Source organism: Gallinula chloropus (genome assembly GCF_964237585.1).
Source record: "Gallinula chloropus genome assembly, chromosome: 1".
NCBI classification, from domain to species: domain Eukaryota; kingdom Metazoa; phylum Chordata; class Aves; order Gruiformes; family Rallidae; genus Gallinula; species Gallinula chloropus.
This window is the reverse complement of record NC_140085.1, coordinates 202,784,273-202,809,678: the sequence shown is the minus strand read 5'-3', so window position 1 is coordinate 202,809,678 and position 25,406 is coordinate 202,784,273. Positions and strand designations below refer to the sequence as shown.

Genomic DNA, 25,406 nt, shown 5'->3' with positions numbered 1-25,406 from the left:
CATCACTTAAATCCAAAATAATAACTGGGGGAGTTAATTACATTCATATAATGTATATAAAATGCTACATAAAGTTATATGCTATATAATAGGCATGCATACATAACATGTCATTTATAGAAGTTATATCAAATTTAGGAATATTTTAATTTAAAATTATTCATCCCCTTCCACCATTTTTCTGATGACTTCTCATAGCTCAGAACATGTGTCCTATTCATTTACCAATTAGGAATTTATCTATTATCTATTATCTATCTATTAGGAACTGAGTTTATGTCCTATATCAGAGTTTATATCTAATCTGCTTAATCATATTTGTAGGCTAATGTTAGCAGATTTTTGGTAGACTATCTATTGGAAATGTTGCAGAAATCTAACAGTTCTGGCTTAACATCAGATTTGTTGTGAATAAGTGATGAAGAAGAAAAAGGACAAACAGACCATGACAAACCAAAGCCAGTCAGGCCTTCTGTCTCTGCACCAAATGTTCCCACAGGTGCCCAAAATATAATCGTGGCATTGGTATCACTGCCAGGCTTTCTTTCTATTCATCTCTCTTGCCACCCACTGCCTCTACTCCTGGGATACCTCTGATAACTTAGCTCCTTTCTCATTAATCTGTTTTTCTATGACCACTGTGTGGTGGGTTGAGCCAGGCTGTAGGCCAGGTGCCTCCCAAAGCTGCTCCATCCCTGTGCTCCTCAGCTGGACCAGGGAGAGAAAAAATAACAAAAGGGTCCTGGGTCCAGATAAGGACAGGGAGAGTTCACTCACCAGTTACCACCACAGGAAAACCAGACACAAATAGGAATAAAATGCATGTAATTTATTACCCAATGAACACAGAGAAATAAAACCAAATCTTAAAACTTCTGCCCCCACCCCTCCCTTCTTCCCAGGCTCAACTTCAGGCCCCATTTCTCTCCCTTCTTCCCCCAGTAGCAGAGGGGGATGGGAATGGGGTTGGGGTCAGTTCATCATATGTTTTCTCTGCCCCTCCTTCCTCCTCAGAGGACTTACACCCTTTCTCTGCTGAAGCCTGGGGTCCCTCCCATGGGAGACAGTCCTCCACGAGCCTCTCCAACGTGAGTCCTTCCTATGGTCTGCAGTTCTTAAACCAACTGCTCCAGCGTGGGACCAGGGGTCACATGTCCTGCCAGTAGACCTGCTCTGGCATAGACTCCTCTTTTCACCTGGCCACAGGTCTTGTGTGGAGCTTGTTCCAGCTCAAGCTTCCCATTGGGTCACAATGCTCTTCAGGTGTCTCCACCTGCTCCATTGTCGGGTACTCCACAGGCTGCAGGTTGGATTGCTACTCCCATCATCTTCCATGGGCTGCAGGGGGACAACCTGCTTCACCATGGTCTTTTCCACAGGCTGCAGGGGAATTTTTCTCTCTGGTGCCTGGAGCACCTCCTATGCCCCCTTCTTCACTGACTTTGGTATCTGCCAAGTTTCTGCCCCTTGGGCTGTTTTTTTTAAATATGTTACACCAGAGACTCTACCATTGTGACTGAGGGGCTCAGACTTGGCCAGTGGTGGGTCCTCTTTGGAGCTGGCTTATCTTGGCTCTGTCAGAGATGGGGGAAGCTCCTAGCAGCTTCTTGCAGAAGCCACCTCTGCAGTATCCCCCCTCGCCCCCCCACTAGCAAAACCTTGCCACACAAACCCAAAACAGAGTGATAATCTTTTTTTTTTTAATTAATGGCAAACAGCACTACAGATAGCACCTCACCATGCATTTGTTTTGCCCTGTGAGTACACTGGCCCCTCAAAGTGAAAGTGTAGCTATTATCTTTTAGCCTAAGGCAGCAGCAAGCTGGCAGAAGCAGCCTCCAGTATCCTTATAAAGATGCTTTATGGCCAGAATGTCAAAGCCAACATATCTGGAGATTAATTTCAGGCCAGACTGATTAACAGTTGTAGCAATCTTCTGGAGTTGTGATTAAAAATAATGTCTTCTTCACTTCTATATTTCTACAACAAACCACACCATCATCTTAACATTCATCTTTTGCGTAATGTGAGATTAACTGAATCATTCTGTGAAAGGTTTCAGGACATTTCTTGTTCTGTTAAATACTTAAGAAAGAACTAGGAGCTCTGATCAATGACAGACACCTCTAGGGATGAACACAACACCAGCAACAACAACTAATATCAGAATTGTCACAGGAATATTTTAGCCAGAGTTTCTCATAATCAAAGACTAGAAAATCTGTGATCTTCACTGACACAAAAAAAATGCCCTCTTTGGATTTAATATAAAACACGAGAAACCAGGTCTTTTACATCTTCCTACGCCAAGGGACTAATTTTCAAATCGTCATTTCAGGTGAGCATAAAAATAGTGTAGTTTGAAGGTTTCATTCTGCAGTAAATAATATTTTCTCAATCCGTTAAACAGCCCATAATTTATACCAGTTCAGCTTAGACAGACTTCTCATCTTTTAGAAGATCACATTTAATTTAACTGGTGACCTCTTATTTTTCATATCCTGTGCACTTCACTATTGATTTAATTTATAAAAGGTATGTAGTAACTTTAAATTTCAGTGATGAAACTTAATTTGCTCTGATTCACTTAAGAAGCTGAGTGGCCACCATGTCTCAAGGGGATATATTCCCTTCATTTCTGTTGTTTAATATCCCACATCCAAATCAGTACCTAGCTGGCTTGTGGCTTAATTCTGGCTCCTTTTTAAATCTAATAGTAAGTAATAAATTAAAAACTGTTGAGGCTTAAATTGAGTATTTACACGGCAAATCACCCCTTTTGGGTTCCTTGTGACAAATGTGAAACGCTGGATTCAGTCTTTTGGGCTTCTTGGGAAACAGTGACTTGGCGCTTATTATCCTCTAAATTACATACTTTACAGGATCTTTGGAACTGAGAGAATGAAAAAATACTGGTCCATTGAGAGCTTTTAAGCTGAATACCTTCATTGGATCTAATGCAGCTGTGCTGGTTTATGGCATTCGAGTATCTCATGCAAAATTCAGAGTCTAATATTGTGGTTCTATAATGCTTGGTCAACTCACTTGGCAATATTTTTAGTAGATTTTATGCCATACATCATCTGGATAGAACTGCACCTTGCAAAAAGTGGAGGGAGGATTCAGCTGTGGGGCCCCCTAAAATAAGGAGGACATGATGCTGTTGGAGCGAGCCCTGAGGAAGGCCACAAAGATGATCAGATGGAGCACCTCTTCTGTGAAGACAGGCTGAGAGGGTTGGGGTTGCTCAGCCTGAAAAACAGAAGGCTCCAGTGACACCTTAGAGCAGCCTTCCAGTACCTGAAGGGGCCTACAGGAAAGATGAAGAAGGACTGATTACAAGGGAGTGCAGTGATAGGACAGGGGGTAATGGGTTTAAGCCAAAGGAGCGGAGATTTGCATTAGATGTATTAGGAAGAAATTCTTCCCTGTGAGGGTGGTGAGGCCCTGGCACAGGTTGCCCAGAGAAGCTGTGGCTGCCCCTTCCTTGGCAGTGTTCAAGGCCAGGTTAGATGGGGCTTTGGGCAACCTGGGCTGGTGGAGGGTGTCCCTGCCCATGGCAGGGGGTTGGAACTCGAAGGTCTTTAAGGTCCCTTCCAACTCAAATACTTCTATAATTTTGCCTTGGTCTTTGCTTACTTTTAGCATCACAGGGCACCTTCCTTCACATCTTAGCATTTCTACTGCAGAAGTGGGTGACTCATGGACCCTTCTTAGCTCATCCACATCATCTGCACTCCTTTTATTACCATGCTGCTAAATTTGTCACACACGTGTGTTTATATATCTTGTTCTCTATAAATTATGGAAAAACACCTCCTTGCTGCAGCATGTGATAATAATTTTACTTTAATCAAGTAACTAAGCCATTTTCAGCTGCACACTTCCACTCTGCTGTGCAGCAATAGTGCATGCTCCCTCTCTTCCCCCTTGCATTTCCCTTATGCCATATGCCCAGTGATTAAGATTGAGAGGAGTTTATCTTTTAATTAGATAATTTTGTTTCTGGGAATATTCATTGGAGATAGAAACACTATTTTGCCCAAAACGTAAAATTAGAAAATGGAAAAGTGCATTTTCCTCTTCATAACTGTTTTCCTCAAAAGGCATAATATAAATCAAAAATTACTTTTTATAACTATTTTATCCAGTAAGAAAACAGGATCTAGTAAATATAAAGACAGAAAACACTGCGAGATGTGATCTGCAACCTCCAGCAAAGAACCACAGAATCATAGAATGGTAGGGTTTGGAAGGAACCTCTGAACATCATCTAGTCTAATTCTCTGCTAAAGCAGCATCACCACAGCAAGTTGCACAGGATGGCGTTTGGCTGGGTTTTGAATATTTCCCTGAGAAGAGACTCCACAACCTCTCTGGGCAGCCTGTCCCAGGGCTCTGTCACCCTCACAGGGATGTTAATTGTGTTGAGATTGAGCTATTTTTCCTCATATTGATATGTAACTTCCAGTGTTCCAGTTTATGCCCATTGCCCCTTGTCCTGTCACTGCACACCACTGCGAAGTGGCTCCATCCTAGGACAAGAGGGAATGGCTGCCAGTTGCACCAGGGGAGGTTCAGGTTAGAAATTAGGAGAAATTTCTTCCCTCAGGGTGTTCAAGGAAAGGTTGGATGAGGTACTTAGGGACATGGTTTAGTGAGTAATATAGGCGGTAGGGAGATGTTTGGACTAGGTGATCTTGGAGGTCTTTTCCAACCCTAATGATTCTGTCATTCTTGACATCCAACCTTTAAATATTTGTAAGTATTGATCAGATCCCCTCTCAGTCTTCTCCAGAACAATCAGACCCAGTTCTCTCAGCCTTTCCTCTTATGAGAGATGCTTCAGTCCCTGAATCATCTTTTAGACCTCTGCTGCACTTTATCCTGTGGTTCCTTGTCTTCCCTGAACTGGAGAGCTCTCAACTGTACACAGAACTCCCGATGTGGCCTCACCAGGGCAGAGTGGAGGGGGAGGAGAACCTCCCTCCCCCTGCTGGCCGTGCTCTCTTACAGACAATACTGATTTGGAAGGGACCCGTAAGGATCATTGAGTCCAACTCCTAACTCTTAATGTACCCAAGGATACCATTGGCCTTCTTGACCAAGAGGGTGCATTTGCTGGCTGACAGAGAACTTGTCAACACAGCAGAAAGGAAGATAAAGTTTGTTTCAAAACTGACCAAAAACTGAAGAACTATTTTGCTACAGTAACATATTTTACCATGACACAAAAAGACCCAAAGGATGTCTTAGATGAAAGCTTAGCTGTGATCTAGTTACATATCTGGCTGAAATGACAAAATTGCTATCCACCCACAAAAGGATCTGTATCTGCACACACACGTGGTTTTTTATAATTCTTTTAGGAAAATGCATTTTTCAGAGATACACCTGTTTTCAATGAGCAAACAATTCATCCATTGATAAGACATTAACTATCAGACAATACAAATTATTTATATTCTACCTCTAACAAACTGCAGTTCTCAGTATATATAGTATATATAGTGTATATGGTATATATACTAATGAGTAACTATAGCACAATTTGATTTACCTGTACAGTTCAGTTTAGCTCCACAGTTCAGTGTAACCAATTAAACTGGTGAGAAATCAGCATCTGTTTGTGAAGGAGTCATGAAGGAAAACTGGATAATTTGTGATGATGATGAATGATTCAGTAAGACTCAGAGATTACATTCTGGGCTTAAATTGATGATAATAGCATTTCCTAGAGAGAGCAAATAAAAGCTAAATGGGGACTAGTGTCACAACAGGAAGTTTAAATAAAAATATTGAGATCAGATATGTGCTAAGGGGAGCCTATATACACAGCAAGTATGATTCATACACATATGATGCAGAGTTTAGAGCCCAACTCTTTTTGATGTAGCCCCATGTTCTCACAGCAATTTTATTCATTCAGGAGAAAGTAGCTTGGTCTGACCTTTAGGAACACATGTTGACTAACAAGAAACCTTCATTTTTTAAAACTGACCAATTTTGATAAAAAAACCTGTTAAAGGTGAACAAACATGGAAAATGTTCATGCCATTTTAAAATTTAAATATTCTTGTAGAACCTTTAGGTGGAGCAGGCTGGTATCTAATGCAAAAAAGTTTCACAGTAAAGGTATAATACAGTATAACTTAAGACACAGAAAATTCCTTGAAAGATCTATTTGTGGTTCTCTTTTTCCTGGATTATACAGCAACATATTATTTTATTACAAAACTGGATTTTTCAGAATTCTAGAACAATTATTAAAATTTATTCTATAGAATTGATTATTGAGATTATAACATGTCAAAGGGGCATATATGTTTTGGAAAAGTAAATTTATAGTTTGGAAAAATTGCATCATTTTAATGCTGAGCTGTAATTAGTGTATAAAATTATAAAGACTGTAACTGAAGGAAGAACCCAAGAACTTCCTGATTCAAGCAAAAACAAAGAAGAAGAAGGAGGAGGAAGATGTGGAGCTCAGGTGACATCCATACAGAGCAATGTCCTATCTTGCTATGGTTATTGACTTCATTGGCACTCAAGTTTCCTCAGCCAGCCCACTCCGGAGTACAACCTAAGCCTGCCTGTGCTGCTGGTTCAAGACAGAAAGTTTACTATTCCCTGCCTCCTGTTGCACAAACATGTTTGTGAGAAGCATGCAGCTGGGTACAAATACATCAGGCTTCAGAGCTGTCCTAGAGTACATCTGTGGAAAGCTGCAAGGTAGACAGAGCTGGACCCAGACCAACCCACAGCACAAGAGGTAGAGAGTATTTATTTTATTAGTACCTGGAACTCCAAAAGAACCAAATCTCTCTGAAAATTTGTTATAAAGCAGATAGAGATCCAATCAATGCTTTAGTCTTACCTAGCAGTGATGAAACACAGTAAAACAAGAAACTCAAGCTGTTTTTACTTGCTTGACATGACACCATGTAGCCGTTTCCAAATGATTTTGGGATATCTAAGTATGATACAACTGATGAATACTGTATTTCATATAGAAATTAATATCTGCCTTTAACCTGAGGTTATCAAAATAAACTGATAATTCAGAGAAGTTTGTGAATATTCTAAGGCTGATTCGTCAACTTTGAGATTTCATGGGACAACCAAGTCCTTGGCAGGAAGTTAAACCCTAAGTTTAAGGAAGTTCTTAAGGAAGAAAAACTTGTGAATGTAGTAAGTAGATGCAAGTTAATTCTTGCTAAGACAGTTTGAATTTGTGAAGGAAGGATGTCTCCTATGGAAGTAAAGTTGGCAGCAAGAGCTACGCAAAAGTAAAAGAAAATCATCGCTGCCTCCAGTTAGGGTATGGCTCAACTCCAAGGTTAGCTCTACTTCAGTTTATGAACTCTAAGAAAGTACAATAGCAAGGTTCAACCCTTGTTTTATCTTTGTGTTGAATAGTATTTTTGCATAATTTTTTATCTCCAAATTTACCTGCAAATGTCCTGGGCTTCTATTCTGTTTTTATCTTCTTTTCTATGATTATTCAGTACTCACAATTTAATCTGGAAATTAGTTTTAATACTTCTGAGGAATATTGACTACTTCTTTCTGAATTACAGAGATTCTAACATCTGTTTAGTATCACTAGTTGCAACGTCTTTCCAGCCAGCAAACAAGACTTGGTGTAATCCCTTGACTATCATGAATGTCGAACTGTTGGGAGTCATCTGACTCCACCTAGCAGCACTGGGTTAAACTGCCTGTGTACAGCCACTCTACATATTTATATGAAATCACAGAATCACAGAATCATAGAGGTTGGAAGGGACCTTCAGAGATCGTCATGTCCAGCCCCCCTGCCAAAGCAGGTTCCCTAGGACAGTTCACACAGGTAGGTGTCCAGACAGGTCTTGAATGTCTCCAGAGGAGACCCCACAACCCCCCTGGGCAGCCTGTCCCAGGGCTCCATCACCCTCATTGGGAAAAGATTCTTCCACATGTTGGTGCGGAACTTCCTGTGCTCCAACTTGCAGCCATTGCCCCTTGTCCTGTTTCCACAGACAAGTGAAAAGAGGCTGGCCATTTCCACCTGTGTCCCACTCTTAAGCTATTTATAAACATTAATTAGATCCCCTCTTATTCTTCTTTTCTCAGGGCTGAACAGCCCCAGTTCATTCAGCCTTTAAATATGTATTTCATATATACAGATAATCGAATATCATATTTTATATAAAGCAACCTTTATTTCTTTGTCCTGAGGCTTGAAAATATAGCAAAAAAGTCACTTCGATGAAGGTTTGGGTGAAGGTCTCCTAGCCAGGCTTTGAGGGATGAATATCATGTGCCCTTTGACTCCTTGAGGTGATACATTCATTGAAAGCCACGGGCCAAAATATTTGAGAATTTTTTTGAGGATGTTGTCCAGCAAGCAATGATATTGTCTGTAGAGAGTAAAACTAGAGAGCATCTCTCTTCGTATCTTTTATTCTCACTTCTCATGCTCCTGCTTATTTTCTCAGCTATAAGCATATTATGCTCTGCAGTTCCATGAGCGTTAGCCAAAGTATAAACAGACAAAGAACAATAAATAAAATATATTACTTCTGTCCCGGGATCAGCTATCACTTTCGTTAATAGAACACAGTACCCATCTATTTCTCCCCTTTGCACAATTTATAAAGATAAAAGTGTCTGAGAGCCCACTTCACCTCCTGTATCGATATTATCCCTGTGGCAACTTTAGACCTGAGAGCCAGAAATAATGTGATGTGCACTGTGATTAGGTTCCTTTCCCTCATCACCTTTATAACTCCATCGCTTACATTCTTGCTGTTTGCAGATCCCTTTTGTGTTTACATTTGTTTCAAGACACCCTTGTATTTAGTAGGCCAATAATTTTGATAGCCTTTTTTTTTTTAGTCTGATGGTTAAGCTTAAGCTAACAAAAGACTTGATAACAGATGACAGATTATTTACATCATAGCATGTGCTCACTCAGGGGAAAACAAAGTTACCACAGCTATGACTCTTACAGTGTTTGTAATTATTGTGGCAGAGCATATTGATACTGCATTTTAAGGAGTCAGGACTCTATTCAAACCTCTTACTTCAGGCATCAATCTTAGATGTTGAATCACAGAATCATAGTATCATAGGATATACTGAGTTGGGACCCGTATGGTTCACTGCCAAAAAATCATGGCTCTTAATCAGAGCACTTCAGATCATACAAGTCCTTTTTATCTTTAGTGATAACATTAAGTGTCTCTGAAGAGCTCCAGAAGACGAACTGAACTGTCCTCACATCTCTATGGTTCTGACCTGACTACAGAAGCCCAGTCACCTGACTCAGATGGGAACATTTACCATCAGACCACATCCCAGGTGTGAAGTGCTTTCATGGCTTAGCTAGTACTTCAAAATTCTGATAAATTCTCTGAGAAATGCATATTTAATGCCCGGTGGTGTCCTAATGTAAGTGGAATTTTGCTTGCTAACTAGGAGTTGACAAGCATATTTAGGAAATAGGGATGCAACCACAGAAGTATGTATCTCCAGGAACTGTAATGTACCAAAAACATGCTGTTATTTACATGACACTACTATTTTTTATCGTCTACACTACATACAGAAAATGTAGGGGAGTTTTGCAGGAATTTCAAAATGCAGTTAGGGAGGTCTAATTTTATTTATTTTTTTTACACAAATGTTATTTCTGTGACTGAAGCAGCTAAGCCTCTCCTTACGCAAGCTGTTTTGCTTTTTCTTTTAACCATGAGCTCATAAGATTTTTGAAGCAGATAGTGTCTCTTCCTCATTGTTTACAAAAAGTGAATCACATTTTGGTGGTATCATACCCTAAACATTAACACAAAATTGTGAGGCAATGATTATGGGGAAAAAAAAACCTCAACAAAACAACAAACCAACCAACCAACCAACCATTATTTTTAACTTCTAAGCTGTGTTCTCAAAGAGCCTGTGCAGAACAGTTTTTGTGTCACTGCAAGACAGGTTTGTACTGTATGGATTAAGACATTAATTCAGGTTTTGTAGTGCAATCAACCTGTCCTTTCCCAGATTTAGTCACCAACTTTATGGCACTGTTTATTTGGAGCACTCTTGACACACAAATGGAATGCTTCAGTCTGAGAATTTTGTCTGCCTTCAGGCTGGGCTTCAAGATTATTTTAAGAAAAGGTGGCCACAGGAAAGGTTTGTGACTTTGGTGTCTGTAGCATTTGAAGGGGCTGTGTACTTGTCACGTTTCTCATACAACATTTTTTCTTATTATTTTAACCAATAATATTATAAATATTTTGAAGCGTTTATCAAAAACTTTTTACTGCTCAAAAGCATACAGCTGAATGTTTGAATGTTCATATAAATGCTCATGAACTGCTAAAAAGAAATAAATGCAAATCTAGAGCACAACAATGAGACTTCCCAGTACAATTCTATTACTATTCTCATTGACATTTTCTACAGGAATTGTGCTGCAAAGCAAGACAGCTGAGAAGTGTTAAGTGCAGCTTTTACTCATCCATAGGTCTTGAAGAGAGCAAGGAAATAGATGCAAAAATAATTTGAGCTCTCAAGTATAATATTTACAAGTTCTGGTTGATTTTTTTAAAATGCAGTGGTGTCAGTCAACCCCCCCCAGTGTTGCTCTGTTTGGTTCACAATAGGTATAATCTGTAGTACAAATCTATTCATACTGTATGAGTTTTAAAATTTTTATATTCAGTAAAAGCTTACTCAATATAAAAAATACATTTTTTTTTATCTGCATTGAAGATGTGTCAATTTAATGGCTTGGAATCAGCAAGGTAAATACAGTACAAAAAACTGCTTTTCTATAATGGTGATTGCCACAATTAAATGAATAAATAAGAACACTAGAATGTCAATGAATTTGGGCATATTTTGAAATGTTCTTATTGAAAAAATTCCGATGCCATAGCAATATCAGGGAAAGCCTCCAAATGAGGTGAGAAAATGTGACAGCAAAATGAATCACAGAATCCTAGACTGGTTTGGACTGGAAGGGACCTCAAAGACCATCTAGTTCCAACCCCCCTGCCATGAGCAGGGACACGCTCCACTAGCCCAGGTTGCCCAAAGCCCCATGCAGCTCCATGAACACTGGGGCATGAAGGTTATGGACAGGATAATATGAAGAAAATAGCAAAAGTCTCCAGTTACAGTTGGTGGAAACCATGTGAAGCCAATGTAAAACAAAGTCCAGCAAGTGTCCTAAAGATACAGAACCCAAGATTTTTTCCTTAAACAATGACAATTCAGCATAATTACCATTACCATTAAAGAACTGAGTGTATTTGACAGGTAATTATGAAGGGTAATGAAAAACCTGGACAGTATTTAATTGCTAAATTTTAGACATATTTATTTCTTGCAAATTTAGTCACATGGCCTTGTGTAGAATGTTAGCAGCCAGGTCCTTAGCAGCAGGGAGTTGGTGTTGTGGAAACCACTGGGTGTTGCTTTCCTTTCAGGACCCTATTCCTGCCACCTGTGGCTCTTTACTTGTCCTTGTCCTGAAGCAGCAGTGAAGAGGCAAGTCACTGTAAGGACGCAAGTCTTTGGAGCACATTTCAGTAGAGATGCAGGCCATGAACGCTGGGTGCATTTGGGGAAGAGGAAATGAGAAAGCAAGGCAGTGGCAATAAACAGGCATGACAACTAGCTGACTAAGCGTGAAAACATCAGGGGAAAAACAAAATGAGCATGGAGATGAACTTCTGTCTCTTGTGAGAAAAAGGAAGGCTTGGGACCAAGGAGAAATACTGGACCTTGAAAAACAGAAACTCGGTAGCCAGAGAAGCAGTTCAAATTTGTTTTAATGTCATCTTGTAACAGACCTGGATAGTGTCTTTGGAGAGGATTCTTTTAACATCAGTTCTACTGATAGGTTTTATGAAGACATCTTCAATTCTTGCTACTTGCTGGTCAAACAGTTATTTCCCTGCAGTATCAACTGCTGTTCAAGAAATATTCCTATACACAACAAGCAGTTTATAAACCAGTACTAAGAGTAACACAGGAAGTAATCACCACACTGAATAAGGTTTATGTGAAGTCACTGCTTCAATAAACTTGCTTTGTGTGATTTCTAATGTTAGATTTCAGAACACTGAAATAATTTTTAGAAGTTATATTTTTCCCCTCAAGAATCTGTCTTTTTCAGTCTGAAAATATTTTGAAAGTAAAATAACAAAACCAACTATTTCCTGGTGATCAAAGTTTTTGAAAAAAGGTCTTTTCTGAAAAGCATTTTATACTTACAGAGCACAAACAAGCAGGTAACAGCACACATTTCTCTCTGAATCAAAAATACATTGATTCTACTCAAAGTCACAAGGGTAACTCCTACACTATCCTATTCTTTGTATCTTAAAACACAAGTTTGTTTTCTGTGACTACTATAAAATAGGGTTTTTTTTTCCCAATTAGGAACTGTCTTATTGAGCTGGATGGGTTCTGTCACAAAGCCAGCACTTTACACAAAATGCCAGGCAGCAATTAGCTGATGACAGCTTCTTGCTCAGAACTACCTTGGGCTGGATTGTAACTTTCTATATGCAGGCTGGTGAAGTCCACTTTCAATGTCTTCTAATTCACCCCGACAAAGTAATTAAAGGAAAATATTAGAAGCAAAGAATGCCCCATTTTCCAAACATTTTGTAGAAAAAAATGTCGCACCTTCTTGGTGTAGAGCATACTTTAAGGTCCCTGAATGTAATTTAAGGCACCTTAGTTTCTTTGCTGCTGGAAAATGGGTGTTGCATCAGGAGAGGAACTGGACAGAGTTTAATCATAGAATCATCAAGGTTGGAAATGACCTTGAAGATCACCAAGTCCAACTATCAGCCCTACACCACTGGAACACTTAACCACCTCCCAAATCGCCTCATCTCCACATTTTTGAATGCTGCCAGGCATGAAAAATTACAGCAAATGTCTGAAGGGGATGACGAAAAAAGACATAAGGAAACGTATACCGTCGTCACTGCAAACTGATAAAGCTTGTCTTCCTCTCTGGTCTCCAAAACAGCGACCTACCCAACCTGCCTATAGACCGTGCCCAGTCCGGAGCTGCGCTTCTCGAGAAGATGAAGCGTGAGGCCGGGGCACCTGCGCGGCGAGAAGAGAAGCACGAGGGAAGAGGCAGAGGGATGCCGGCACGGCGACCGATGGGAGGGACGGTCCGGGACAGGCGGAGCGGAGGAGGAGCCGCTGGAAAATCTGCTGGTGAGCCGCGGTGCCTGGGACCGGCTGCCCCTCGGAGGCAGAGCGGAGCGGCGGCGGGGCAGCCCGCAGCTGCAGGCGGAGAGCGGGGAGGGGGCGGCAGGGACGAGCCCGTGTCCCGCTGAGACAGCGCAGCCCCTCGGTAAGGGCACGGGGCTGGCGGCGGGGAGGGGCGGGGAGGGACGTGCGAGGGGGCGTGGAGCCGGCGGCCAGCCCGCCCGGGCCGAGCGGGGACGGCGGGAAGCAGTCGAGGAAAAAGCAGAGCGCGAGGTAGCAGCCTGCCCGCTCCGCAGCCTGGCGGGGACCCCGCTCCTCCCGCCGCCCGCACACGCTCCGATCCTTTCTCCCCTCCAGGCTGCACCGCCCTCGGCTCCCTTTCACCCCCCTTCCCGGCGGCGGGGGCCGGAGGCAGTGCCATGTGAGCGGGACCCGCGACGCCGCCTCAGCGGGCACATCCAGGATGTGAAGGAGCCGCCCGGCCGCTCCCCCGGACCGGAGACTCACCGGCGTCCAGCCCTGCCCCGGGCCACCATGACCGAGGTGAAGGCCAAGGAGCCCAGAGCGCCTCCGCCTGCCAGAGACGGGGCGGTCCTGCTGCAGGGCCAGCCCGGCCGAGAGCCCTTCCAGAGGGACGCGGAGGCAATAGACATCTCCCTGGACGGGCTGCTCTACCCTAAGAGCAGCGACGAGGAGGAGGACGAGGAAGAGGAGGAGGAAGAGGAGGAAGAGGAGGAGGAGGAGGAGGAAGACCCGCGGCAGCAGCAGCCGGGTGAGGAGGAGGAGGACCGGGACTCCGTCTCCTACCGGCCGGAGAACGGCTCCCTGTCGGACAAGGTCTCCCTGGACACCGTTCTGGACACTTTCCTGGCGCCCGCAGCTCATGCCAGCTCTGCCTTGGCCGCGGCGCCCTGGTCCTTCTTCGGGGCGGAGGCCGCGGAGGCGCCCGACGCCACGATGAGCCGCGGTCCCTCGCAGAAGGCGGGCGAAGCCGCCCCGGGGGCGCCAGGTCCCTCGCAGCCCCCGCCGCGACCCGCCCCGCTCTGGCCGGCCGGCGACGCCCTAACGGCCGCCGCTAAACCGCGTCCAGCGGGTGCTGGCGCGGAGGGTCCCGCCGCGGTCCCCAAGGGCGACGCCTCCGGGCCGCCGGCGCTGCCCGGCGGGGACCGCGGCTTCGCGGGCGGCGGGGTCCGGCCGGAGGCGGGGGAGCCGGGGCAGGAGTACCTGCACGTGCCTCTGCTGCCGCTCAACTCTGCCTTCCTGGCCTCGCGCACGCGGCAGCTGCTGGACGTGGCGGAGTACGAGGGCGGCGCCGCGGGACCGCGCTCCTCGCCCCCCGTCCCGGACCTGGTGGGGTACATCTACCCGCCGGCGGAAGCCAAGGAGGGGCACTTCGCCTACGGTGACTTCCAGCCCGCTCTCAAGATCAAGGAGGAGGGTCTCGGCCTCCCCACCCCTTACGCGGGCGGCAGGGTCACCCCCGTGGCGGGCTGCGCCGACTACCCGCAGCCCCCGCGGGCCGGGCCGGAGCCCTCGCTGGAGTGCGTCCTCTACAAGACGGAGCCCACCCTCCTGGCCGGGCCCTACGGGCCGGCGGCGCCCGACAGCTTGCCCTCCACCTCGGCCGCGCCGCCGGGCCTCTACTCGCCCCTGGGTCTCAACGGGCACCAGCCCCTGGGCTTCCCGGCGGCGGTGCTGAAGGAGGGCTTGCCTCAGCTGTGCCCGCCCTACCTCGGCTACGTTCGGTAAGGGAGGGCGGCGGGAGGCGGCGGGTGCCCTCGCTGAGGGGACGGGCAGAGGGGACGCGCTGCTCCGCGGGAAAGCTCGGTGGCGGGGGGCGACGGTGCCTTGGGGTGAGGGGTGGGCGCTCCCAAGGGCTCTTTAGGGTGCCGAGAGAAGGACCCGCCGAGTTTTCCTCGGCGAAGCACCGTGTGTTGTTTTTTTTTCAGACAGTAACTGCAAACCGCATCTCCTGTGCTGTGCCTGCGCGCCTGGGCGTCCCAGCTCTGCGTGCGACCAGCACAGCGCTAACCGGTCATCTGGCACCTCTCTCGGGTCTTTTGGGCACGACAGGGCTCAGGGAGAGGTTTGTTTTTATCGCTGTGGTGGCTCAGGGCCACCTGAGGGTGCCAAAGCAAGGGACCGGCTCCAGGGAGGGTCAGCGGCGTGATCTCCAGGTTGCCTTTGCTGACCGCGAAACTGTTCATTAATGTCTAAACATTCTTCAGAGCGTCCCTGATATGAAAAAAACCCCAACAAGCCGCAACCATGAACCCCAGTTAATTTCACACCAAAAGGAAAACTGAAATTGTTGTGTCGTGATTTGTTAGAATTAAATGGCTTACTGTGATGCCAAGATGCTGTGCATTGCCTGGGAACCTGTGCAAAAATAAGTATATGCATTGTTACAGCTCCAGTGGGAAGTCCTTAGGCTGTTTCTTTTCTCAGAGAAAAATTCGGAAGTACTTTCCACTTTCCTCGATGTGCTCATCCTAGTTATTGATGGGAATGCTGCAGCTGAATGGGAAGCAACAAGCATTAGTATTTTGCTAGCTGAGATGATGCTCAGTTATTTCCCAACGTGAAAAGAGCTTTTGAAATTCAGTTGACTTCAATTTGATTCTGTCTCTGTGACATTCTGTGCACAGAAAGAAGAGAATAAGAGTCAGTATGACTTTACTCAGAAAAGTTGTTGATCTGAGGAGGACGGACATTTTAACAAAGGGTTTCCTCAGTATCCCTGTTTTAACTAATATGGTTTAAAGTACTGCTCTGCTTTTTCCCCACTACTTTTCTGATTAAGGACTGGGCAGATGTTAAAAATATCCCTTTAACCCTACTAGGGAAAGCCCTTAAGCAGAAAGGCAGTCGTATGTTATTTTTTGGTTACCCTTGATTACAAATTTCAAAATACAGATTTTAGTATAAACTCGATTAATACAGGTAAGTAGTTGTTGAAAAACTGGCTATTTAATTTGTCTTAATTCTTTTTCCTTTTGAAGGCCAGATACAGAAACCAGCCAAAGTTCTCAATATGGTTTTGAGTCGCTACCCCAGAAGATTTGTCTCATCTGCGGTGATGAGGCTTCTGGTTGCCACTATGGAGTACTTACCTGTGGAAGTTGTAAAGTCTTCTTTAAAAGGGCAATGGAAGGTACTATGTGATGCTGTTACTAATTGTCTGAAATCTATCTTTTTAGGCACTGCTAAGGGCATAGCTTTTATTTGTTGCTGATGTTTAAAAATGCTACCACTACAGTAATGTTTTTTGTTTTGGCTACTCTGTTTAAGCATTACAGTGAACACTGGCTTAATTAACTGACTTTCATTATTTAATTTTACTAGTACTATTAGTTTTACTTTCATTATTTGTTATTTATTGTTTACTGTTTATCAGTCTTTCCAAGTAGGTAGAGTTTCGTAAAAATCTTGCGTACCACACAATTTGTTTAAAAAGTGTAAATGCTATTCAAAGGAAGATGTGGGTATGAACTAATGATAGGCAGATAAGAATTTATTTTGGCTTGGGTTTGTTTGCAAAGTCTGGAATTTTTCTTGCCTGCAAGATGCAGAATTTGGCTTCCTGAGATTCATGGAAGTATTTCAAGTTTGAACTATTTCCAGTTATAAAAATAAATAAATTTGACTTTTGTTCTAAATAGTCATTACATTCACAAAGTCAAGCTGCAGGTTTAGTAAAACTGATCCTTTCAGCACTAGGATATTCAAATCTCTGCTCCATGTACTTGAAAATGATTGTTACAATGCGTAGGAGTCCTTAAAATAGAAAAACGTTACGTGTTTTCTTGTGATACAGACTTTATTCAACTTTATCAAGTTGTTTGCTCTGCTAATGAAAAGGGAAATACCATAAAATTAAAAACTTGGCAAAATAACATTAGTTAGATTTTTTTGGTTGCAGTATGCTGTTCCTTTGTACTTTAAGTGTATGCTCTTATTCTTCCTTTAACATACTAGGTAGTGGTAATGCTGGACGGGGTGGGCTGGATGAATTTTGAGCTGGTGCTTCATTTTCTCTAATACATTTAATGGAATTAATGAGAAAGCCATTGGAAACATACGTGTTACATCGCAGAGAACATACTTGTCTCTTCAGTCACTTAGAGGAATACACTTAAGTTTCACCGACTGTGAACTGTTCTCTTGGTTTGGATCCCCATCTTTGCTTTGGTTACTTTGGTGAATTAACCATATACTTTTAAAAAAGGGAGGGAACTCAGGTTTTATGAATGAAGCCAGTGCAATTTAGGAGTGCCATGTTTAAAATAAGTTTTATTATTAACTCTTCACCTCTACAGTAGTACTGTATTTTTTTATAAATTGATTCCATCACTGCTGAATTTAATCTCTTTCCTAAACTAGTATCCATTTGTGTTTGTGCAGTAGGTGAACCTGCTCAATAAATACCTTATTATTGCTCAGCATAAGTATTGTAATCCTAATGTTAGGAAGGCATATAAATTGGTAAGAGGTATATCTTGAGGTTGTTTTCACTGATTATTTAGTCAAAGTACTTGCAGAGTCTTACCAGAGTAATAATATAGACAAAGAGAGAAATGAGAGGTCAGCACAATTACAGAAATTATGTGATTATGTTTTACATAGCAGCTTTATACTTTGAATTTTTAGGTGATTCCAAAGAGTGAGAGTATGGCAAGGAAGTGTGTTTGGGTTCTTTGTTAACAATATTCGATGAATGAACATCTACCTCAGACCACCTGGCTTTAATAAGAAAAAAATGCAGCTTATTGAGTCTTACGGGGAAGAATAACAGGCATTGTATGAGCAAGGTGAAAAAATGCATTTACCTGTTCTTGTGGAGAAAGTGCAGAGTTCCTTAAAGAGATGGACTTCTTATTTTATTGGAAGCATAGAATATAATTATTACTTTACTATCTGTAAAGTAATGCCATTTATGGATAGGTACTTGATTTCACTCTAAAGTACTTTTTTGTTTATTTATTATCAGAAATAAAGGTGGTAAATTACTCCTCTGTAAGAAGAACCAGAATATTTTTGTTTTAAGTGTAATAGAAAATAGTGGTTAAATCTTAGGTAAAATGCCCTCCTGCCTATCATTTATTTCAGTGGGAATACGTTATTTACCTTTTAAAATTTTTATTACTATTACAGATGTAGGACTTTTTTAAAATAACAATTAATGCAAATAAGATATTAAACTTCATGAGTGCAAATTCACAGTCAAAGCTCTACTTCCCATAAAGTTTCCAATCCTATGTAATCTTTTTCACAGAAATTGCTGTACTCATGTGAAAAATACTGTGTGTGTTAAACGCTTCCTTCGGGATAAAATGGAACATTACCTTATCCAGAAAACTATTTTTCATCTCTAGTCTTCTTGAAATAAAACCCCAAGCGTATTTAAAATACTAAGACTGAACAATCATTTATTTAGTGAAGGTAGAAATGTTTCAGTACTAAGTAAGTTTTTAATCATACATTTGAATATAATTAACATAGACACAGCTTAGCAGGGGCAAAACTGTGTGAAGATCACTAAGACGAAGATTTAGAATTAAACTATTTCATAATGTTTATTGGTAGTGGATTCTTAAACATATATGATTTTGTAGATATTTTATGTCTTGGCTCCCCATGTGTGCCTATATATGTAAAGAAAAGGATAGTGTTAATACAGTAACTTATGTGAAGGTTGCAAAACTTAATTACAATAAGTAAGTAAAATACTATCAGCAGAATTTGGGGGAAGTCTTGTATAGGAGATATGAAAATAGTACTTGAAGAAGAGGGAGAAAATGCAGCTAAGGGACTAAAATGCCAAATTTTGGTGGGGTTTTTTTTGTTGTTGTTCTGTTAAGATACATTTATTTGCATTTAGAGCTCATATGTTTTCCGTTCATCGCTTACAAAGAACAGATTTACTAGTTCGTTGATTGACTTATTGTACAAACAAATTACAAGGCTTTTAGAAATGCTTCAAATATCTGCTTTGGGTACAAAGAAAATAACAAAAGTTAATCTTACATATATTTGATTAAGAAATCGGAAAAGACAAAATTGGATTCAGCATGGGGATGGATAGTGCCGTTGCTGTCAGTGAGCTGAGAATGAGGGTTAGTTTGGAGTTACCAGTCAAAAAAAAGATGGAGTGCAAAACCATACAGAGCAACTGTTATGGTTACCTAAAGCCATGGTAAAATTTCCATCCTGAACAGGAGCCCCGGGTGTAGTTTTGGGATTCTGGGGTTACACTTATTAACGTGCCTTCTTGGTGGCCTTCATTCTTGCCTTTTTGTTGAAAGCATTCCCTTGCAGTAGTTTTAACTGGTGAGAAATTAAAATAATGTAGAAGCTGAAAAAAAAGAAATTCACATGCTGTGTTTCCTGTGTAAAGTCCTACTTCTGATTTTTATTCTATCTTTATATAAAGCTTTTGCCTTCCTTTGCACTGTGTTTATATCATTGACATCTAATGAAAAGTAGTTGCCTGAACCTGGGCAGTTTGAGACCAACGTAAATTCATGATATTAGAACAGATGGGTCAGGAAAAACTCTTAGTATGTTTAAATACCTGGGACCCTATCACAAAATTGATCTAATGATTATACAGCAAATTCGTCTTGTTTTTATTCAAGCTCAGAATCACATTACTGTACAGATACTAACCTCAGGGAACGAGCTCAACCGTATGTGGTAGCTCACATGTAACTGACAGAGTGTGAACTTTACCCTGAGACCTGAATTTGACAAACTTAACCTGACAGAAAGTAGTGTTTCAGCAAGAGTTCTCAGTATCTGTACATGGAAAGGTACCTGCAGAGCAATTAAAGAAGAGATAATGTCTATGCAGGGAGAAGGCTGACCTTGCCTTAAACCAAACTTTGTGAGAGTTTTTCTGACTCATGCTGTGTCTAGGAAGTTTTGCAATGACAGTAGGATTCACTGTGTAAGCAGTGAAATGCTATGTGTGAGGAAAATCTGCAGTAAACAGTTGTGTTTTTCCATAGATTAAGAATGTAAAATGACACAACATGCAAAATATTTTGAAAAATGCCAACCGCTTGGAGAAAATCCTCTTTGAAAACAGAACGAAATGCAGTACTATAGGGACCTTTGTGACTGTGAAAATGATGATGCAGGTGTAAAAAGTATCTTCTTCTTACAACTCTGCAGGAATTTCCAATTTTTAATCCAACTTTCCAGGCTGTATCTTGGGTTCAGAATTTGATACAGCATGTACTGTAAGCCAAATAGTGATGAACGTTTCATGAAGTAGAATCCATACAAACATGCAAAGCATAGATACGGCAAGTTGAGATGAAAATGCTTTTTATTTAATACATTAAAGTTCTTATTTGGCACATGACCAAAATATGTTAATGTACAGTGAGCTAAGTGTATTTCCAAAGTCAAACTGCAACGTGACTTCTTTGAGGGTCCCAAATGGCGGGGAACATCACTCAATTCACAGTGATTTTTTTTGTCATGAAAAGACATGAAAGAAATTCCATACTGATAATCATCTATCTGCATCATACTCTTGACTTACAAAGTATTTGTTGTTGAGATGTTTGACAGACATCAATTAATGAATTGATTCATATGAGGCACAACAACTGAGTGAGCTAAGATTGCATTCATTCTGGTACTTGGGCTGTTGTGCTGATGTTGGACTACTGCTCTCATTGGGACTTATTACTGCTTTCCTGATGTGGCTGAGAACATACTTGGCTGCAGAAATGTGATTTACTAAAATTTTAAGCTTAATGTTATGTAGTGTTTTTAAAACCAGTGTTGAATATTGCATTAACTTTTAAATTGGGATAGAAACTATTTCAGGTAGTGCAAGACTGCATGCTTTAAATGTGCCAGCAACTGACTACTCAGTGTTGATGGATACTCCTAACTTAGGAGGTGCACTGAGCTGCTCATCTTAAATTCACTTTACAGTGGATGGAGAGAAACAAGAACTTCTTGGAAGTAATTCACTGACTTATTTTAGATATCTACTTGGAATTAAAATAAAAGCAAAGATTTCTCAGCTTTGGTTATAAAAGTGTCAGGTAAGGATGGACACTGTCTGCATTCAGTGACAGGAATCCCACCCATAGCACCAAAGTAACTAATACATTTATGTAGTATATAAAGGAAATAAATATATAAAATACTTCATATCATTTAAAGTATTATATAAAAAGAATTATATGTAAATAATATATTAAATAGTATATATAAATAAACTTATTTTAAGTATGGGTTTATGGTATAGTGGGTTTAAAGGGGTAATGGGTTTAAACTAAAAGAGGGGACACTGAGATTAGATACTACGAAGAAATTCTTCCCTGTGAGGGCGGTGAGGCCCTGGCACAGGGTGCCCAGAGAAGGTGTGTCTGTCCCATCCCTGGCAGTGTTCAAGGCCAGGCTGGATGGGGCTTTGGGCAACCTGGGCTAATAGAAGGTGTTTCTGCACCTGGCAGGTCCTATCCAACCCAAATCAGCCTGTGATTCTGTGATTCTTTAAGTATTAAAACACTTAAAATTATAGAACAGATGTATATAAAATGTAAGTATTTAGAGTCAAACTGCTATTTGCTAAAAACAGATTTAGGTTTGATGGTGTCAGTCTCCTTAAGTGTGTATCTGTTCCACAGAGCGGATGGTTTGCTGGTAAGAGTTGGTTCTTTAGAAACTCCTGAGTGGCAGGACCTAACAAACGGTCGTTTGTCTGCCACAACCTGGCATTACGAGTAGTGATATATGACTCACTTCAGAGATGTAGTTATACCCAGTCACAACTCCTGCATTTTCTCAAGTGGCTGTTGTGTAATATCAGTTAACATCTGAGCACATTTTAACAACCTGGAATCTTTTCTAGTTGAAAGGTTAGTTTAAAAGCAATCAAAAAGAGTTACATGCAGGCATTGAGATCCAGGAGAACATCACCCTATTCTTGTCCAATTGTTATGGTACCATCTTCCCTTATCCTCAAAGACAGTATTTTATATGGCATTTGTTGCATCACCCTCTAGGCATTTACAATGTTTTACAATCCATATTTCAGCAAATTACTTTAAATATGAAGTAGGCTATTAAACAATGAAAATTTAGAAATCAACTCAAGATAAATTCCATCCTAAGGGTCTGCTTTTCTCTCATGCCCAAGAAGGAAATGTATGCTACTTGTTTTACTGAATGTCCACACTTCAGAATACAGTTAGTGAAATGAATTCCCTCTGCTTTCCTCTAGTAGCTTACTATCCATTGGGTGATTCAATCTACAGGCAGCAAGATTTGTTTTTTTTCACACATCACCTTTTTCTACTAATAATGTTTCTGATCTTTCTACCTTTATTACTCTTAGAGTGAGTGACCCTGTCCCACCATTTCAGTTTTAGGACAAGTCAAAAAATAAGAGGAAAAACCTTACCATGGCAATGTGCTGTAATACTTACACTAAAATCAGAATGATGGGATGGATGACTGAAATGCAAATATAATGCTTCCTGTCTTGGTAGAATACAACTCTTAGGGATAAGAAGAATAAATGGTACTTTAATGATACATACCTCTGAAGTAGTTGGAGTGCTTTTAAAGTAGGTTTTGTGTTCAAGTCCCATATGCTATAAGAAATAGACCCCTTACTGACAGAAAGGCTGAGAGTTCCATCATTTTACACGTTTCAACCACTGATGTAGTTAATTACTTCAAAATGGTGACTGAGGAATAACTGTGACACAGTGCCATAAAAAGAACTGGAAATTCAGCTTTGTAGAAGCCAGCATCTCCTTCTGAAAGATAATAGCTGTGGAAAATGTTTACTGTTGTCAGTTCCTATATTTGGACTCAGAGATTTTATGCCTTTCAAGATGTTGTAGTGGTAAACAATCTAAACCAACTGCAAATCAATATGAAATAGTAATCCTGATTTTGCTATTGATGATAATTTCTGGGAAATGGGACTTAATTTTGCTCATTTTCTTTTTCTGTTTGAGGTGGTGGGGTTTCTTTTTTCTTGAAAGTCATGGAACAGGCAGGTGAATTAAAAGGATTAAAAAACCCCAGGATTTAAACTTCTAGCTCTGCCCAGAAATGAATGAAAACAGGATAGCTACATTTAATTGTTCTGTTTTCTGGGTATCATTGTTACTGTCTGAAGAAGTAAAGCAATTTTGGAAGGAAGAAGACGATGGTGTCGCAGGTTTCACGGCAAAAGGCAGGAAGATTTTGAGATCAGAGTATGGGAGGAGTTAGTCAAGGTTAGAAGCAATGGAAGTGGTTTGTTGAAGAGAAGGAAAGCAGTACAAGATCTGTGGTGGTTTGAACATGCTGCTTACCAGCTAGAGAAACCAATTTTGTTTGGTTTGCTTAACAAAAGTACCTGACAGAGGACTGTAAGGTTACATGCTTAAAACCTGCAGACAACAGAGTGGAAGAATACCAAATGTTTTAAGTAGAATTACGTCAAAAAATACTTGTAAATTTGTACACCAAAGCAAAAAAACACTGTAAAAACACTGTATTTAACTTAGGAATGAACATTTTATGGCTTTACATTCTTTTTTGAACAAACCATTTTTACTCGAGCTTTTTTATCACATTTAATTAAAGCAAAGGAATGAAAGACAAGCTTCATAGAAATTAAGGAATTACTAATACCTGTTATAAATCAGACTCCATCACTGAGTACATAGACAAGGTAAGGCAGTCACCCAGGACATGAGAGCTATGTTCATCATCTGCAGTGCTGTAACAGTCAAACACACCTTTTGCTCCTTGCAGCCCTGATTGCCAGGCTGTTGGATGATACAGGATGCAGTGATTTATTGATTTTCATTTGAATGACATAATTTTGAAGAATGGAAATACACATTATTCAGGTAGAAGAAGATTCCAGGATCAAGCGTATTTACAAGTTACTCTGCTACCCAACTCTGCCCAGCTTGGGACATTGAATCCTGACTTTTTGCTATGAAGCAGATGCATCTGTCTTTATACCAGTATAGACTATGGAAATGAAATTGATATTAAATAACTGAAAAACATTATTTGAGGTGTGTGTAAACTTGGAGGTTGTAATGACGTGTAAAGGCTACAGAGACACGAAGGGTGTACTTTCACTATTACAGAGCATGTAGTATAGATGCCTTGTTCTCCAAGACTGAAGCTCCTAAACCCACACAGTGTGAGGCAAATTCAACCTACGTTTTCTGTTTTGCACATTGAAGCAGTGTAAATAGAAGAGTGCTTCATTTAGATCAGAACAAAGGTCAGGTTAGCTGTGTTTCCCATTTCTGATGATGAAGTAGGCAAGACTGCCTGGTTACGGAAAACCTGACTGTCAGAGCACGTACAGAGCAATCCTTACCCTAGTTTATTGGCTTAGCTTCCAGAAGTCAAAGTTTTTTTAAAAACTACATCTGCACTGTGGTGTTTAGTATAGGTATACAGGTGAATCTGGGTTTCATTTTGGTTTTTTTTGAAGCCATGTTTATCGTCAGCTTCCACAAGAACCCCTGACAAGGAGTTCCAACTTCAGTTATGTTAAAACAATTGATTCCTTTGTTTTGGGTTTTTTTTAAACTTGCTGTATTTAATCTGTACTTTTGAAAAACATTATTAGAGATAAAGCATATTGGTAGTAAATTATTGAGCAGAGCTTGGGGGCTACCTCTCAGGAAGCAAAAAGGTGACATTAGGAGACATCTGTCAATAAAATAATTTACAAAGAGATTAAATGGCTATCTGCATTTTTCAGACAGAAATCTTAAAGCTAGAGTAAATAGAACTGTGATAAGTTTTGCAAAGAGCAGTCCTCCCATGGTGGGAACAGAATGATTTTATGAGAAGGCATTGTCAGTTATGAGTGGGAGAGAGAAAAAAAATTCGGAAAAGTACTTTTGTTTGCAGACAGGAGGAACTGAGAGTTTGTAAACAAGTCTTTTGCTTCTGTGCAGGGTGACAGCAGTTCAGCAGAGGTGCACTTGCACAAGTAACTGCTTGTATCTGATACCCCTGGTGCAGAGAAAGCCGTTTTCCATATTTTGCACATCCACAAAATCTCTGCAACTCACTAGTTCACTCAGGTGATTTTAAGTGTCTTATAGCTTGTCATTGACATAAATTATTAGTGTAGTGTTTAAAGGCACTCTGTGTGCTGCTTCTTTAAATATTTGGAG

General features: G+C 41.2%; 1 protein-coding gene across 1 annotated transcript in view; it reads left to right on the top strand.

Annotated features, from left to right (window-relative positions):
• Positions 1-13,761: 13,761 nt before the first annotated feature.
• Positions 13,762-25,406, top strand: part of PGR (progesterone receptor) — a gene marked incomplete at both ends in the record, with an annotated part of 35,962 nt that continues 24,317 nt past the window's right edge. The window contains 2 exons of the mRNA XM_084273703.1: positions 13,762-14,972; positions 16,230-16,381. Of these exons, the coding sequence (XP_084129829.1) occupies positions 13,762-14,972; positions 16,230-16,381 (1,363 nt within the window). The remainder of the gene's footprint in view (positions 14,973-16,229; positions 16,382-25,406) is intronic.